The 19,655-nt window shown below is 41.7% G+C and overlaps 1 protein-coding gene across 5 annotated transcripts in view; it reads right to left on the reverse strand.

Moving 5' to 3' along the window:
• tdrd1 (tudor domain containing 1) overlaps positions 1 to 19,655 on the reverse strand; it is an 85,032-nt gene that overhangs the window by 25,041 nt on the left and 40,336 nt on the right. For all 5 annotated transcript variants that reach the window (XM_071346977.1, XM_071346979.1, XM_071346976.1 and 2 more), the window contains exons 16-19: positions 7,109 to 7,243; positions 3,387 to 3,494; positions 3,043 to 3,213; positions 996 to 1,412 (exon numbers count right to left, since the gene is read on the reverse strand). In XM_071346977.1, coding sequence (XP_071203078.1) covers positions 996 to 1,412; positions 3,043 to 3,213; positions 3,387 to 3,494; positions 7,109 to 7,243 — 831 coding nt within the window. The remainder of the gene's footprint in view (positions 1 to 995; positions 1,413 to 3,042; positions 3,214 to 3,386; positions 3,495 to 7,108; positions 7,244 to 19,655) is intronic.

Consider the following 19,655-nt stretch of genomic DNA (forward strand, 5'->3'; position numbering starts at 1 on the left):
CATGCACTGTCAACCGTGGGACCTTATATAGACAGGTGTGTGCCTTTCCAAATTACGTCCAAATCAATTGAATTTACCACAGGTGGACTCCAGTCAAGTTGTAGAAACACCAAGGATGATCAATGGAAACAGGATGCACCTGAGCTCAATTTCGAGTCTCATAGCAAAGCCGCTGAATATTATGCAAATAAGGTAACTGTTTAAAAAATAAATAAAAAAGTCTAAAAACCTGTTTTCGTTTTGTCATTATAGGGTATTTATTGTGTGTAGATTGACGAGGGAAAAAAATATTTTAATCAATTTTAGAATACAGCTGCAACTTAGAATGTGGACAAAGTCAAGGGGTCTGAATACTTTGTGAAGGCACTGTACATACTTATTTTGCCATAACCTTACCACTGTTTCAGGATAAATGATAAATTACTCCTTATCAAACCACATTTACTGAATCATGATTTAATTGTATTGATGGCAGGTGGGTTGGAATTCAAGTTGATATTTCTAAGTTGCGCTTGAATTTATTAGCAACAAATATTGTATGACGGCACGAGTAAAGACAAACAGGAGATATTTGATAAACATGAATTGTTCTTGTAAAAGTGTGTGCCACTGGCAATGTGACTGAATTAATTGGTTCAGCACTGTCATGTAAGCTCATGCTGAAATAAAATGAAGAGAAGTGTTTTATCTGAAGGCAAGACATGGACAGACAGATGAACTGTGACATTGCAGCCAATCTTGTGCTGTTGTCCAAAAAAGTTATTTTAATTATTACACAAGCTAGGTTTCCATCTACTTGTCGACACATTTTCAATCAAATGATACAGATTTGGTTTTGTCAACATTTAAGAAAGTCCACCAACAATTTGCTGTTTCCATCAGGCCCATCATCAGTTTTTTTTATCCGACATGTACTTGACTTGTTTAAAAATGGTTGGATGGAAACATGGTTACAATCTATTATTGATACTGAAAATACAGTAAATCTGACTCACCAGATGCAGTTCCATCGGACCCAAATGGGATGGACACTTTTGCCGGCTGCCGAGCACTAGCCTTGCTCTGATTGTTTTTCTTGACCTGCTTCTCAGTGGGCGGCTCATTTTCATTGGTGGCTGCGGGTTTGGGTGGTCCCACACTAGTGGTGGTGTCTCTCTGAATGGCAGGCTTCTGCTGGGGGATTTTAGGGACAGTGGGATCGGATTTAGTATGGGCCTGGCTCTGTCCAGGGGCTTTGGCCAGCTGTTCTGAGAGCAGTGTGGTGGCCACGTTTTGACCACTGCTGTCCAGTTCAAGTCCGTAGCCTCGCTCTGTGATGAAGAGGACACGTGCATGGAGCTGCTGGCCCACACACAGGGCCTGGAAGCGGCCTATAGACTCAGCACTCCACTGGGGGCTCAGAGGCTCAACACCTACAGGGATTGGGGGAAGACTATTTTATAGTCATGACTTGCTATGTTTTCCCACATTGACATTTGCAACAGTTTCTCACCATATTCGTATGAGCAGGTTTTGAAAACAATTACAATTTTAGGAATGAGGATATCATGAACAAAATCCCCAAAATCCTGCAAATATACAAACACGTACATACAATCTTTTCTTTGTGCAAGACCGGGTTTAAATATTTCTGTATTTACTTAACTGTATTAACTATTTTTTTACTGCTCTAGATATTATTATTGCTTGGATAACTTTAATACCTTACTGCGCAGAACTGCGCAGAACAGTAATAATTATCACTTTAGTATCACCGTGAACCATTGTAATGTTTGTTAGTGTCAATTAAGTCAGTAAGGTATGGGTTGCCAACTGGAGATTTGACATGAAAATAAAATGTAATTCATTCACACACACAGTAATGGTTAACGGTTAATGTAATAACACCAGTTAATGTTATAACTTACCGGATAACGTAATAAAACACGAAGAGATAATGTAATAACCTTTCACTTTACATTATAAGTTATGCTACTACACAGTGGTTTTTTACGTTATCATGGGAGTAACAACTTGATGAATAACGTATCATCTTTAACTGATCATGTAGCTAATAACATAGCAAAAGCAATGTTTATGTATTACTCAGTTTGTGCCAAATCGCATCTGCTCTATGTGGGGGTTGTAACCAATAGGGTCCATCTGCGATGTCATCTCTCTGAGCAGTCAAACCTGTGTCTCTTGTTACCTTGCTATGGGGCGGCACGTAGCCTTGAGGTTAGAGGGGCAGGCCTTTGAATCCTGGGTCTCATGGGAAAAATCTGGTGGATGTGAATCGGCAACTGGAGGGTTGCTGGTATCTAATTCTAGATATAATCTCCTGCCGTTGTGCCCTTGAGCAAGGCACAAGCACAAAATGGTTTCAAGAAGTAATCTTTATCTCAGGGGACTGTAAAACAAGGATCCTCAACACACAGGTGAGGTTCACCAAACCTTTTGACCACCCCCTCCTAGCGGACACCCATCCAGGCACAGACTGGATTCAAAACTAGCTCTCAAGGAAGGTTACTCATCATCATACACAGCCTGTTGTGTGTATGGCGTGTCAGGGTTTGGGTACTGTGACATCAAAAAGAAAAGTTCCAGTTGTACAATGGCCAAGTAAAGAAGTGTTATATTGGTATTTTGAAAATCTCTTTCAACTAGACCGGTTTCAGTGTGCGCTTGTCAGTTTCTATTTATGAGTATTCAGTTACTTTTGTGTGTGTGTGTGTGTGTGTGTGTGTGTGTGTGTGTGTGTGTGTGTGTGTGTGTGTGTATGACTGTGCACATTTCAATGTGTGCTTGCGAGTGTGTTTATATAGAAGTATTCCGGTATGATGTGCATGAGCTTGTGTTTGTAACTAGCAGTATATGCATCAAATTGAAGGAAGCAATACGTAAAAACATTAATCAAAAAAGTTTACATTATTCCTCAAAAAAGTTGTTACTCACCTGATAACATTACAACCACCGAATAATGTAATAACTTATTACATAAAAAACCTGTAAAGTTTGACAATGTAGAAAAGTTACTACTTTAACTGTCACACACACACACACCTGCTAGCCAGCAGCGGATAGCCAGGAAGTGGTGTTTGAGGAGCTCGGGTGTGATCGCTCTGAGGTGGGCTGGTTCTACATCACTGGTGTTGCCATAGTCCACAAAATACACCCGGGCTTTACTGCCAGCCCACACACCCTGCACCATACCACGGTACCATGCCCCATCACCTGTGGAGGGAGAGCACACACACCAGTATTAACCATAATATACAGTTTCCGACTACATTCACTGCACCAGTGGGAGTAAGAGAGAGGGCCTTGGTGATATTTTTACTACCCCATATAGTATGATAGATATTCAGTTAGAGTGGCGTTTGATAAATCTCGTCGTTTGTTCTTACCAGAGAACAGGGCGCAGCAGGGCTCACCCACACTAGGACTGAAAGGGGTGATGTCTGCCTCACAGTGCCGCTTCAGCTCAGCCCTCAACTCCGCTAGAACCTGCAGGTCTTACAACACCAACAGATATCGCTGATGAATGTCAATTACAGTGAAAACAGGGAATGTAACACATAAAAACGATGAATATAACACATGTACCATATTTAACCGTTACTGACATTCAACAATTTCAAAGACTTTACTGAGTTTTCATATAGGGAAATCAGTAAATTGAAATAAATTCAGTAGGCCCTAATCCATGGATTTCACGACTGGAAATACAGATTTGCATCTGTTGGTTACATAACAAAACAAAAAAAAGTAGGGGCGTAGATCAGAAAACCAGTCAGTATCTGGTGTGACCACAAGACACGGCTCATGCAGTGCTGTTGATTGTGGCCTGTGGTCCCACTCCTCTTCAATGGCTGTGCAAAGTTTCTGGATATTGCCAAGAACTCGAACAAGCGGTCGTACACGTCTATCAAGAGCATCCCAACATGCTCAATGGGTGACGTGTGGTGAGTATTGCAGGCCATGGAAGAACTGGGAAATTGTGTACAAATCCTTGCGACATGGGATCGTGCATTATCATGCTGAAACATGAGGTGATGGCAGCAGACGAATGGCACAACAATGTGCCTCGTCATGGCATCTCTGTGCATTCAAATTGCCATCGATAAAATGCAATTGTATTCGTTGTCCGTAGCTTATGCCTGCCCATACCATAACATCACCGAAACCATGGGCACTCTACTCACAATGTTGAAATCAGCAAACCGCTCGCCCACACAAAGCCATACAGTGTCTGCCATCTGCCCGGTATAGTTGAAACCGTGATACCTCCGTGAAGAGCACACTTCTCCAGCGTACCAGTAGTCATCGAAGGTGAGCATTTCCCACTGAAGTCGAGTCAAGACCCTGGTGAGGACGACGAGCAAGCAGATGAGCTTCCCTGAGACGGTTTCTGACAGTTTGCACAGAAATTCTTCAGTTGTGCAAATCCGGAGTTTAATCTGCTGTCCTGGTGGCTGGTCTCAGACTATAGCGCAGATGAAGCCAGTCCAGGTCCTACACATCCGGCGTGGTTACACATGGTCTGCGGTTGTGAGGCCGGTTGGACCTACTGCCAAATTCTCTAAAATGACATTGGAGGCAGCTTATGGTAGAGAAATTAACATTAAATTATCTGGCAACAGCTCTGGTGGACATTCCTGCAGTCAGCATGCCAATTGCATGCGCCCTCAAAACTTGAGACATCTTTGGCATTGTGTAAACTGCACATTTTAGAGGGTGGCCTCATTGTCCACAGCACAAGGTGCACCTGTGTAATGAATGATCATGCTGTTTAATCAGCTTCTTGATATGCCACACCTGTCAGGTGGATGGATTATCTTGGCAAAGGAGAAATGCTCACTAACAGGGATGTAAACAAATTTGTGCACAAAATTTGAGAGAAATAAGCTTTTTGTACGTATAGAACATGTCAGGGATCTTTTACTTCAGCTCATGAAAAGCTTGTGACCAACACTTCACATCTTGCTTTTATAATTATGTTCAGTGTACATTGCAATTGTATGTAGTGGTATAGAAGCAAAGTTTTAACTCAACATATCATCACTTAAGAAACAATATGTCAATGGAAAAGGATTCTGAGGTGAGGCTCCCACAGCAGTCAGAAAGTCCAGGACCCAGTTGCACAGTGCGGGGTCGAGACCCCCGGGTCTCGAGCTTAATGGTGAGCTTGGAGGGCACTATGCTGTTAAATGCTGAGCTGTAGTCAATGAACAGCATTCTTACATAGGTATTCCTCGTCCAGATGGGATAGGGCAGTGTGCAATGTGATGGCGATTGCGTCATCTGTGGACCTATTGGGGCGGTAAGCAAATTGAAGTGGGTCTAGGGTGTCAGGTAGGGTGGAGGTGATATGATCCTTGACTAGTCTCTCAAAGCACCTCATGATGACAGAAGTGAATCTTATGGGGCGATAGTCATTTAGCTCAATTACCTTAGCTTTCTTGGGAACAGGAACAATGGTGGCCCTCTTGAAGCATGTGGGCACAGCAGACTGGGATAGGGATTGATTGCATATGTCCGTAAACACACCAGCCAGCTGATCTGCGCATGCTCTGAGAACGCGGCTAGGGATGCCGTCTGGGCCGGAAGCCTTGCGAGGTTTAACACGTTTAAACGTTTTACTCACGTTGGCCAGGGAGAAGGAGAGCCCACAGGCTTTGGTAGCGGGCCGTGTCAGTGGCACTGTATTGTCCTCAAAGTGAGCAAAGAAGTTGGTTAATTTGTCTGGGAGCATGACGTCGATGTCCTTTTACGGGGCTGGTTTTCATTCTGTAACCCGTGATTGACTGTAGACCCTGCCACATACGTCTCGTTTTTGAGCTGTTGAATTGCGACTCTACTTTGTCTCTATACTGACGCTTTGCTCTTTTGATTGCCTTGGAGGAAATAGCTACACTGTATTTGGTCATGTTTCCAGTCGCCTTGCCATGATCAAAAGAGGTGATTCGCGCAATGCTGCCATCAATCCACAGTTTCTGGTTAGGGAAGGTTTAATAGTCACAGTGGCTAAAACTTCACCGATGCACTTGCTAATAAACTCGTTCACAGAGAAAGCGTATACATCAATGTTATTGTCTGAGGCTACCCGGAACATACAGTTGAAGTCGGAAGTTTACATGCACTTAGGTTGGATTCAATAAAACTCGTTTTTCAGCCATTCCACAAATTATTCTTAACAAACTATAGTTTTGGCAAGTCGGTTAGGACATCTACTTTGTGCATGACACAAGTAATATTTCCAACAATTGTTTACAGGCAGATTATTTCACTGTATCACAATTCCAGTGGGTCAGAAGTTTACATACACTAAGTTGACTGTGCCTTTAAACAGCTTGGAAAACTCCAGAAAATGATGTCATGGCTTTAGAAGCTTCTGGTTGGCTAATTGACATCATTTGAGTCAATTGGAGGTGTACCTGTGGATGTATTTCAAGGCCTACCTTCAAACTCAGTGCCTCTTTGCTTGACATCATGGTAAAATGTGATGAAAGAAATAAAAGCTGAAATAAATCATTCTCTCTACTATTATTCTGACATTTCACAATCTTAAAATGAAGTAGTGATCCTAACTGAACTAAGACAGGGTATTTTTACTAGGATTAAATGTCACAAATTGTGAAAAATGTAGTTTAAATATATTTGGCTAAGGTGCATGTAAACTTCCGACTTCAACTGTATACCAGTCTACGTGATCGAAGCAATCTTGAAGTGTGGAATCCGATTGATCAGACCAGCGTTGGATAGACCTGTGCATGGGCGTTTCTGGTTTTAGTTTCTGTCTATAAACTGGGAGCAACAAAATGGAGTCATGGTCAGATTTGCCGAAGGGAGGCCTTTGTATGCATTGTGGAAGTTAGAGTAGTAATGGTCCAGAATGCTATCAGCCCGTGTCGCGCATTCAATATGCTGATATAATTTAGGAAGCCTTGTTCTCAGATTAGCTTTGTTAAAATCCCCAGCCACAATACATGCAGCCTCAGCATGTATGGTTTCCGGCTTACATAGCTAGCACTGCCTTAGACCACTGCGCCACTCGGGAGACCTAGGCTCCCTTATTCTAATCTAGTAAAATCTCACTCCTACTGTAAGATGTTTAGAATGCCTGTACCTTCTTGGTTATATTTGTAGCAGTAGAACTCTCCAGGATTCTCCATCACACTGACCACCAGTGCCACCATCTGGCCCTCAGTAGGAAGCTCAGCACATGTCCACTGTAGCTTCTCTGCCACAGCAGGCTTGGCCACTGCGGGACAAAGAAATGGAATAGCAAGGGTGAGATACTCCCATACAACTAAAAGGCCCCTTTTTTTGAGAAGAACAGTATACAAATGCAAGATATCACCGTCATCATTGTGGACACGCTTCAAAACTAGCAAAGTTCCCCTAGCTTCGATCAATGGCCTTTTCAACAACATATCCTTCATGCCAAACTATTGACACACTATGCAATCTATAGCCTGTCTAACCAACCGGTTTGTTGTAGCAAAGCGTATCACATTCTTGTTTCATACACAATGTGCAGGGACATGCAGCAGGTATCAGTTAGTTGCTTTCTCAAATGGGAGCCATACATTCATCAGAATTTCACTCAGCTTGACCTGGCTGATAGCAACAGTATCTAAGGGGAACTGGAAGGGTCCCTTCTTAGAACAGGCAACTTTAAAGAATCTCTACGAGTACCTCTTCAGCGAGGCGGCAAAGCCCATGGCTCCCACAACAACGCGTGTGCAGTTCCCACACATGTGGGAACAAACATGTAAATGCACATTTTTTTGCCCAATAATGACGTCGGCAAAAGACTGCAGTTTTTTAAGAACGTTGGGCCAGTAACTGAAAGGTTGCTAGGTCCAATCCCCGAGCCGAATAGGTGAAAAATCTGCCAATGTGTTCTTGAGCAAGGCATTTAACCCTAATTACTCGTGTAAATCGCTCTGGATAAAAGCGTCTGCTAAATGAATAATCAAATGTAAATGTAGGAATGGTAGGCTATAGACTTATGGGCACAACGAGAAATATATACACGTTTCAACGTACAATCAGGGTCGTCCTTAGGTGATGCTGATGTAGACCTAAGATCAAGTTGGAGCGTTTAGCATTTTTGAAACACCCGTTACTGCCATTTCCTGAAACCTAGATCTTGGGATGGGCAGTATATCGTATTTTACTATATACCGGTGTTGATCTACACACTAGTGTGGATTTTTATTGTACCTTCTATAACGATAAGTGTGCTTGCTTTAGCACTCTTGCGTATTATCAGGCTGAAAGCACAACTTTAGAAAATGTTCATATTATTGGGGGATCAGCAGCGAAGCCAGTGAAACCCAATTGTATTAGTTGGCAAATACTTTTTCTAGTTCCGCCAATTTGATTAATAAAATGCTAATTCCCTTAAGACCTAGGAGGATGCAAATGTGCATGATTGTATAAAAGGCCATGGGTCACACGCTCTCATGTAATGCCATTTGGCCAAAAGGTGGCGTTATAACGCTTCACAAGCTGTGTGACCTAGAAACATGAAATTCTGTACATACACAACATTGCCAAACGGCTCAGTCGCGAAGTGGTAGGCCACATACAGGGCCTTGCAAAATAATTAATCCTAGGATGTTTGCTTGTTTTTACTGCGAAGCTTAGCAGAAATAGACATTCTAATGTTATTTATGTTAGTGCCTAGTGAGCTGCACAATAGACTCCTACTTGGGCACACCACCTCTGTTTTTGCACCAGGAACCTCCCAAAATCACGGATGGCGAGACGGAGGAAGAAATCCTCCCACTCCCACAGGATGTTGCAGGCCTCAGACAGATGGAGATACCCCGCTCGATCAAGAGTAGGGACAAAAGGTTGCCGACATAGACTTCAAAATCGTAGAGGAAGGACCGCAGATACCCCCCAGCGACTAAGGTGCAGGAAGATCAGCCTCCAGGGCGGTGAAACTATTAGTTGTTTGTATCCGCTCAGGGCCTCTCATTGGGAGTGTAGACTGGTTTGCGGGAGGCCGCTGTCATCGGCTTCCACGGCTCGTGACATGCGACCATTGTGATTGCCGTGCTCCTTCGACTACGCTATCAGATGGGATAGGAGAGATAGGAGATGGCTCCCCTGGCGAACGAGCTCCGGGCAACACCGGACCAGACGACACACAACAGCGATGAATCCAACATGTGAACACTGTCCAAACACCGGCTTAGAAAAGGTAAACATTCCACTCTGCGATTCCCCCAGTTTCTTACGTCGGCTGTCGACCTGTGCGATCCAGGAAGCCACTTCATGCCTATAATCCTTGGCAAGCAAACAATTGCCACATTGGAACTATGAGTGATCCAATTTGTCCCGAAACAAAGCATAGTACATACAACTCCTACAGCGCTGGAACCGTTCATTTACCTCTACATACAAAGAGGGCAACATTGGAAAACTCATCTGGGACTAACTTTGTTAGCTTCATGGCTAATGTTAGAGGTTTAGCATCTCTTTAAAGCAGTCTTTAACCTGTCAGTTAAGCAGGATTCCGGCGGCCCTACCTGTTAAAAACAAACTAAAACCTGGTTGTTTTAGTTAAAATAACAAACCGAGTGGTTCCTGTTTAGTGTTCAGCTGCGCACTCTGATGATGTCAGAGACCCGCTGTTGGGAAGCATAGGAGTCAACATGGACAAGAAATTGAGCTCAGGTGCATCCTGTTTCCTTGAAATGTAAAAAACAATTTTTGAGTCCGCCTATGGTAAAGATCGAGAGGAAGATGAACAGAGCAAAGTACAAAGAGATCCTTCATGAAAACCTGCTCCAGAACGCTCAGGACATCAGACTAGGGTGAAGGTTCACCTTCCAACAGGACAAAGACCCAAAGCACACAGCCAAGACAACGCAGGAGTGGCTTCGGGACAAGTCTTTGAATGTCCTTGAGTGGCCCAGCCATAGCCCTGACTTGAATCGGATCGAACATCTCTGGAGAGACTTGAAGAAAGCTGTGCAGCGACACTCCTCATCCAACCAGACAGAGCTTGAGAGGATCTGCAGAGAAGAATGGGAGAAACAGGGTCGTCTGAATACTTATGTAAATGTGGGGAAGAACGGTGCCGGATGGGTGGCTGCCTTTTTACGGGCTCCTAACACAACGTGCTATTGTTTGTTTTTCGCATTTTTAAAACTTATTTTGTACATGATGCTGCTGCTACAGTCTATTATGGCCGAAAAGAGCCTCTGGACTCACCTTGAACTGGACAAAGATTTTTTCTTTAATGAGTCCGACGCGAAGGATATAGCACTTTCTCAAGACAAGGCCCAAATCCCTGTCATTCGCGAGAAGTAAAGAAGGAAAAATTGGGGTGCTTCGTGACAATTCGGAGGCGAGTGTGTAAACTACCATCAGTACTTTTGTCCAACGTGCAATCATAGGAAAATAAACTTGACGATCTACGATTAAGACTATCCTATCAAAGGGACATTAAAAACTGTAATATCTTACGTTTCACAGAGTCGTGGTTGAACGAAGACGCAGATAATATAGAGCTTGCTGGGTTTTCCGTGCATCGGCAGGACAGAGCAGCTACGTCTGTAAAGACAAGGGGTGTGGCTTGTGTCAATAACAGCTGGAGTGTGATGTCTAATATTAAAGAAGTATTTAATATGAGGTAGAGTAACTCATGATAAGCTGTAGACAATAAGACCGCACTCAATGAGCTGTATAAGGCCACACGCAAACAAGAATATGCTCATCCAGAAGCTGCGCTCCTAGTGGCCGGGGACTTTAATGCAGGGAAACTTAAATCCGTTTTACCTCATTTCTACAAACATGTCACATCTGCAACCAGAGAGAGAGAAAATATAAATAAATAAAAACTCGAGCACCTGTACTCCACCCAGACACATATACAAACCTATCCCTCGCCCCCTCCATTTGGCTAATCTGACCATAAATCTATCCTCCTGATTCCTGGTTACAAGCAAAAACTAAAGCAGGAGTTAAGAGTGAATCGCTCAATACGGAAGTAATCAGATGACGCGGATGCTACAGGACTGTTTTGCTAGCAGACCGGAATATGTCCCGGGATTCATCCAATGACATTGAGAAGTATACCACCTCAGTCACCGGCTTCATCAATAAGTGCATCCTGGACTTCCTGATTGCATCCTGGACTTCCTGATGGGCCACCCCCGGGTGGTAAGGGTAGGCAACAACACATCTGCTATGCTGATACTCAACACAGAGGTGCGTGCTTAGTCTCCTCCTGTACTCACTGTTCACCTATGACTGCGTGGCCAAGCACGACTCCAACACCATCATTAAGTTTGCTGACGACACAACAGTGGTAGGCCTGATCACCGACAACAACGAGACGGCCTTTAGGGAGACCTGGCAGTGTAAATGTAGGAATGGAGACCTGGCAGTGTGGTGCAAGGACAACAACCTTCCCCTCAATGTGAGCAAGACAAAGGAGCTGATCGTGAACTATAGGAAAAGGAGGGCCGAAAAGGCCCCCATTAACATTGACGGAGCTGAAGTGGAGAGGGTCGAGACTTTCAAGTTCCTTGGGATCCACATCACCAACAAACTATCATGGTCAAAACACACCAAGACAGTTGTGAAGAAGGCACGACAATATCTTTTCCCCTTCATGGGTCCCCAGATCCTCAACAAGTTCTACAGCTGCACACTCAAGAGCATCTTGACCGGTTGCATCACCGTCTGGTATGGCAACTGCTTGGTATCTGACCGTAAGGCTCTACAGAGGGTAGTGCGTATGACCCAGTACATCATTGCGGACAAGCTTCCTGCCTTCCAGGACCTATATACTAGGCGGTGTCAGAGGAAGGTCCCCAAAAAATTGTCAAAGACTCCAGTCACCCAAGTCAGACTGTTCTCTCTGTTACCGCACAGCAAGCGGTACCGGAGCGTCAAGTCTAGGACCAAAATGCTCCTTAACAGCTTCTACCCCCAAGCCATAAGACTGCTGAACAATTAATCAAATGTCCACTGTAGGAGTAAATGAGACGTATAGGACAGCACATAGACGTATAGCACAGCACATAGATGTATAAGACAGCTGAACATTAAAAATAGACCACAGGAAGACAGGGAGACACATAGGCGCCTAAGACAATTGGACACACTAAGGATAGGGGAGAACAGAACAAAGAGTAGATTGACACAGTAATGAAAGGGAGAGACACATGGTCTGCTGACCTGACACACTAATGATAAAAAGACCCATAGTCAGCTCCTTCTAAAAAGTAGGCTTATAGGATAGAATCTGCTGATTCCAATAAAGGCAGAACAAAGAGTACATTGACACATTAATGAAAGGAAGAGACACAGAATCTGCTGACACACTAAGATAGAGGGTCCGGCCACCATTATAAACTAATTGAAAGCAGATATGGGCGGTATTGGGCGTGAACAAGTAGGAAGCTTGAACTAAAAGATAATGGTGGTGAATGACTTAAGAAATGAAACTTCATTTGCATAAGGGATGGACATAATACTATGTGTGTATAAATAGAAGAGCTAGGGCTCTGGGAAATTGTGTGTTCCGCGGGACATTCCGGCTGGCAATGCTCTGTATTAAAAGCCTAATTGATTTCACAAGTTCTTACGAGTGTTATATTTCTGAGACGATGTTCCACGACATATTTGGCGAGCATGCCAGGAGGGACAGGGACTGAGGAATGGCGTTCAGGGCTGGTGATAGTTTCTTTGGACAATCTTGCAAACAATATGGCCACAACTATAAAAAGGTAAGCCTGTTCTTACATAGTTGAAATGTTTGTATGGATTGTTTCAGAGATCCTGTCTCAGCGAGAGGGGCGCCACGTAAGTCTCTCTTTCAAATTTCCTAAAAAGAAACCAGTAAATACTAGAGAACTTTCGAATTCAATGAATTTGCATGTATGTGTAATTTGGGGAATTGTATTAAATATAAATGTATGCGCATGTATAGAGACTGAGTGAATAGGCGCTGTGAACTTTGCTTGTGTTAGGTGTTTAGCGGAGCGGGCATGCATGCGCTCGTTCTGATCAGACCGTTCGAATGTGTAGCTTAAATGATGCGGTTGTTTGCGCATCTGGCTGAGATGGCTGGCTATAATGAGGGACAGCCCATACGGTCAAAACAGATAATGTAGGTAGAAAATCCTGTGATACCTATTCAATAAAATTAGTAGAAGGAATGCTTGGACAGGTTACTTATGAATAATGGCTCTAAAAATAATAGAGAACTGCATAAATAAGTAGTTAGCTAGATATTTATGGCTACCGCTCCGTAAGGAGGACTGAACGGGTGAATATTTAGGATGCAGGAAGAACGTTGGCCCGATTGTGCGGCGTTCAACTGCAAAAGCAGCTTATACGGTTAAAACGTAAATAAGTAGTTAAATAAATATTCATGGCTACCGCTCCGTAAGGAGGACTGAACGGGTGAATATTTAGAGCGCAGGAAGAACGATGGCCCGATTGTGCGGCGTTCAACTGCAAAAGAAATCCTGCGGATACGAAACGCTTCGTCTAGCTAAACGGGGGGTTGAAAATCGGTAGGTCACGCCACGATATTGCTCTAATATGGAATAGAGATCAGTATTGGGGGGTGAATAGGATATGAAGACAAGCTGATCCGATTAGACAGTAGTCTCGTCATATCGTAGAAATCCTATCAGTCTAGGCTTATGTTGAGGAAATGGAGTAAGTCAATAAAGAAAGACTGTAAGTTGTTTTTAGGTAAAAACAAAGGGATTGAATGAACGAATGAAAAAATAAACGAATGTATGAAAATACTGTAAGAGAATGAGTGGATCTGTGTAAAGATAGAACATTAGAAAGAAAGGACAGGTTGTGTGTGTTTAGGCAGAGCGTCCAGAAGAGGGAGCGCGCAGCCTTCCTGTGACAGAGTATAGAGTTGAGGAAGGGTGCCACTAAACTACTGTTAGGCAGAGGGAACGAAATTAAGAAACATCGAAGTAAAATAAGTTATAATCAAGGATAAAAACACTGACGTGATAAAGTAGTAAGCGACCATAGTAAAATTACTAAAAAGGTGTCAAAATAAATAAAAAATACTGAGGCTTGTTTCACTAAAACCATGAATCAGGAATTAAACAGTAAGATTGTCTTTTAGCCTATGTAGCAAGTGGATAAATAAAGAGGTAAGAAAGTGTAGACATTATAACTAGCTAAATTATAAAGGAAAAATGTATTCGAATTGGATTTCATACTAAATAAAGTTAAAAGTAATAAAATAAGCAAATTAATAAAATGAATAAATAATGATATCTGTAAAGGGAAAAACACAGTGATGTTTGAAGTACTGTACTAGAATAAGACATTAAGTCATTTGTAGTATTCAGAAATAATGTCTGTACTATATAGAGTAGGCTTTGATAGGAGAAATTAAGTGATGTGACAAATGAATTATAATCTGGGAAAGGTGATTAGCAGAACTATTGACAATATCTAAGAACCAATAAGAAAATAGCTCTCTGTTTTGGATATACAGTGGGGAGAACAAGTATTTGATACACTGCCGATTTTGCAGGTTTTCCTACTTACAAAGCATGTAGAGGTCTGTAATCTTTATCATAGGTACACTTCAACTGTGAGAGACGGAATCTAAAACAAAAATCCAGAAAATCACATTGTATGATTTTTAAGTAATTCATTTGCATTTTATTGCATGACATAAGTATTTGATCACCTACCAACCAGTAAGAATTCCAGCTCTCACAGACCTGTTAGTTTTTCTTTAAGAAGCCCCCCTGTTCTCCACTCCACTCCACATTACCTGTAGTAACTGCAACTGTTTGAACTCGTTACCTGTATAAAAGACACCTGTCCACACACTCAATCAAACAGACTCCAACCTCTCCACAATGGCCAAGACCAGAGGGCTGTGTAAGGACATCAGGGATAAAACCATCAGGGATAGACCTGCACAAGGCTGGGATGGGCTACAGGACAATAGGCATGCAGCTTGGTGAGAAGGCAACAACTGTTGGCGCAATTATTAGAAAATGGAAGAAGTTCAAGATGACGGTCAATCACCCTCGGTCTGGGGCTCCATGCAAGATCTCACCTCGTGGGGCATCAATGATCATAAGGAAGGTGAGGGATCAGCCCAGAACTACACGGCAGGACCTGGTCAATGACCTGAAGAGAGCTGGGACCACAGTCTCAAAGAAAACCATTAGTAACACACTACGCCGTCATGGATTAAAATCCTGCAACGCACGCAAGGTCCCCCTGCTCAAGCCAGCGCATGTCCAGGCCCATCTGAAGTTTGCCAATGACCATCTGGATGATCCAGAGGAGGAATGGGAGAAGGTCATGTGGTCTGATGAGACAAAAATAGAGCTTTTTGGTCTAAACTCCACTCGCCGTGTTTGGAGGAAGAAGAAGGATGAGTACAACCCCAAGAACACCATCCCAACCGTGAAGCATGGAGGTGGAAACATCATTCTTTGGGATGCTTTTCTGCAAAGGGGACAGGACGACTGCACCGTATTGAGGGGAGGATGGATGGGGCCATGTATCGCGAGATCTTGGCCAACAACCTCCTTCCCTCAGTAAGAGCATTGAAGATGGGTCGTGGCTGGGTCTTCCAGCATGACAACGACCCGAAACACACAGCCAGGGCAACTAAGGAGTGGCTCCGTAAGAAGCATCTCAAGGTCCTGGAGTGGCCTAGCCAGTCTCCAGACCTGAACCCAATAGAAAATCTTTGGAGGGAGCTGAAAGTCCGTATTGCCCAGCGACAGCCCCGAACCCTGAAGGATCTGGAGAAGGTCTGTATGGAGGAGTGGGCCAAAATCCCTGCTGCAGTGTGTGCATACCTGGTCAAGAACTACAGGAAACGTATGATCTCTGTAATTGCAAACAAAGGTTTCTGTACCAAATATTAAGTTCTGCTTTTCTGATGTATCAAATACTTATGTCATGCAATAAAATGCAAATTAATTACTTAAAAATCATACAAAATGATTTTCTGGATTTTTGTTTTAGATTCCGTCTCTCACAGTTGAAGTGTACCTATGATAAAAATTACAGACTTCTACATGCTTTGTAAGTAGGAAAACCTGCAAAATCGGCAGTGTATCAAATACTTCTTCTCCCCACTGTAGGTATATCGGGTATGGGGAAAATTAGTGTAAGGTGACACTAGAATTTAGGGCGGTAGCAGAAACTGCCGCTATACAAGAGTTTGTATCCTTGTCAAAATAACAAACAACTAATCGGTTTGAGGTTAGTGAGAATGGAATTTTTACTTGGCGGTGTATAGTCTCTGAGCGAACAATGAGTGTTTCATAGAGATTACAGTTTATATGTGGTCAAGAAGAAGTATTAGATCACGTTTGACTTGACATCTAGTAGAGTACAGATGGAATTTTAATTGTTAGACATTCTATACCGTCATTCTCTGAAAACTGATAAGACGTTTATGGAATAAAAACTATTTGCTGATTAAAAGGTAACATTGTGAATATTAACGATATGTATACTTCCTTTTCCAGAAAAAAAGGGTTTAATCTTCTCTGGTCAAAATGTCATTGGAGACTGCATTACTGTGGAAAGCAGTTCTTAAAGTCAGTTGCTTTAAAAAAAAAAAAAATCTGGATAAGGCAAAAAAACTAAAAAACATTTTAATTTAAATAAAAATTTGGAGTTCTGGATAAGTGAGTCCAGTCCCTTTGTGTTATTGGCCTATGGTTCACTAGTAAGTACACCATGTACCGGGAATGAATACGCATTAGTAGATTTATTGGAAGGGTTTATTTCCAATTCAGTTTCAAATTGGGTATGCAGAAGGATGGAAATGTTTTTTGAAAAATGTATTTAAGTTGTTCCTAAAGAAAGGGGAGTGGAAACATATTAATGGTGTCAAAATGCCCTGAATCCTAAGAATTTCCTGTGAAAGACTGATCACCTTTACTAGAAATTGTTGGAACAGGTGGGATTTAATTATAAAATGATTAAAAGACACCAGACTTTATTCAAAATGTATAATTACTTTGAAAATCGATTATGTCTCTGGGAAAATTATGAAGAGTTGTACCCTTAAATTGAATAAGTTATTCAAATAGGTTTATTATTATTTTTTTTTTAATTATCAGTTCCTGGGGTTATGGTCTTTGGGTAAATACACAAATGTGCTTTGTTCATTCTGCATATAAAAAGTGATGAAAGTTACTCCAAAGGGTTTATTGGAGTGTGGGTCTCTGTGAGGGTTTTGTTGATAAATACATCATATGTAATTCATCTGAGAGATCACCAGTAGAATAAGGGAGTTATCATGGAAGGTGATGTCAGAATGCTTTAAGGCATGGGAGAGAATATCACCACAAGTGAGTGTGGAGCTCAAACCCACCCTAACCGACTGAATAGTGAGGGACAACTGTGTCTGATGACCTGTGAACTGTATCTAAAAATAGACATGCTGAAATGATATGGGCCAGGGAGAATAATGACTTAAAGGAATTGGGGTACTGACCTTTTATTACCACTCATGAGAGAAAAACTGAGACAAAAGGGCTATTGGGAAAATAGATAATACTAGTAATAAAAGTGTTTAGTATAAATGTTAATTACTAAAGGGATGGTGTGTATTGAATAGATACGGTCAAATTTGAGTTAAAGTAAACACTAAGGACTGTTATCCTGAATATTGGGTTGGAAAAAGTATTTTTTTTAAAAGAACTGTTTAGTTATTTGGATATAGAACTGTTTAAATTTAATTGGCCTAGGGAAGCTCTGGAAACTAATCCTGAGACAAGGTGGTTGACAAAACTTACAGAATATTAGATTAAAGGTTTTTTGTTTCTTTTGTTTTATAATGTCATTGGAATGATAAAATGTAATAATATAATTAAATAAAAAGGTAGTCTGTTGTGCGATGATACCCAAGGATGAAGAAGAAAGAGACCCACAATAACATTGGCATAGAATGAAACGGATGGACGTTTTCCCCAGGTTTAATTACATTACAAATAGTGGTAATATTGCAAATGTGCAATTATTATAATTTATTTTTCTCTTTTTCTCGTTTGGTCAATTTATTTTTGTTTTGAGGAACATAAGGTTGTGAATATGTTCCTAAGGAGGGATTGATATCTATTTTAAATTGATTAGAAAAGATTTGAGAATGTTTTAAGTATGTATCAAACAATGGCTGTTATCAGTTAGAAAAACTGTGACTACATTGAGAATATGAAGGGGCTCATAAATGAAGGTAATGATAGTGAAGGGGTGTTATTTCTAGAAATATGTATAAAAATAGAGATAATTCATAGAAAAGGAAAGACAGCTGGCTGTGTAAAATATAGGGACAATTCTAAAGTAAATAGAACAATTCACATACTTAAATTATGGTAAAAATAATAAGTGGTGGCATTTTGAACACTAGAGCAAAAGTTTAAGAAACTTATGACTTAGTTTTGTGAGGATTGGATATTCTTCCAACTAGAAGACACTTGACTGATTACATGTTATTTTACAGCAGTTGCTGTAGGGACCATCATTTGACTATCATTATGAATATTTCTGTGGCAGGAGGCCAGGTAGTTGAGGCAGAATGTTTACATAGGGCTGTTATTTAAAAATTAAGATTTAGTGATCTTGCTATAAGAAGAAAGTCTGTTGTCAGGAAATAACCCATGTGTTAGTGTGTATGTCCTCAGGGAAAAAAACAGCCAGAAATGAAAGGGCTTGGGCTGCATTCTGGAGACTGAGTGTACATCAAGATACACCAGGCTGGGGGTATACTTCTTACAACACTGCAGTGGTAAAGATCTTCATGTCTCTCTTTGGTGGGTGCATAAGTCTCACGAGAAGTGAGGTTCAGCTGAATAATGGGTGAGCTTGAAAACACCATGACAGAGGACGTGGAATCAGAGAGAGAGAGAGAGAGAGAGAGAGAGAGAGAGAGAGACTAGATTCCACTATAGACATACTGGGTTGAGTTTGGGGGCTACTTGTTTCATTTTTTAATACATCATGTGAAAAAGAATAGATGATAGGATATTATACTCTAAACAAACATGTTAAAGGAATTGATATGAAAGCATATACAGTGTTGAATTAATTCAAGAAGAGATAATGTTAATTGTAGGTTATGCACATGATTATCAGTTGAAATGGAGCAGATGGGAAACTAAGTAAAAAATGACATGATTTGGGAACACCTCTCAGAACCTGGGGCCGAAACGGGAAGACTGGGTGGAAGCATGAGGAAGCTTTTTAGGGCTTTTATTTTTGTGGAGTCCAGCAGAAAAGTATCCTGGAGGCATAGACAGGTAAAGAGAGAGTGGGAATTGTCATGGTCTCAGATTTCAGTTTTCAGTTTTCATGAATATATATATGCATAACACATAACATTGTCAATAGTGTTATGTTTTGTCTGTTGTTTTCCAAGTCTTATGTTTAGGAAACCAGAAGGAGAGGGGTTCGCCAGCTTAAGCTGGAATGTCAGTTTGTTGTGTGATGAGTGATGGAAGTAAGAGGATGTATGGTGTAATCATAGAACAGAGGCCATAAGTCTCTAAGTCTGAATGCCTCACAGAAAGAAGGCAGAAACCTGAACCAGGACGAGAGGTTCCGCGTCTGATGATCCAAGGGGACCAGAAGGACCTCTCCCAGTGATACCAGGAGATCTAGTCCACGTTCGAGTG

This window comes from Salvelinus alpinus, chromosome 17, assembly GCF_045679555.1.
Source record: "Salvelinus alpinus chromosome 17, SLU_Salpinus.1, whole genome shotgun sequence".
Classification (NCBI taxonomy): Eukaryota; Metazoa; Chordata; class Actinopteri; order Salmoniformes; family Salmonidae; genus Salvelinus; species Salvelinus alpinus.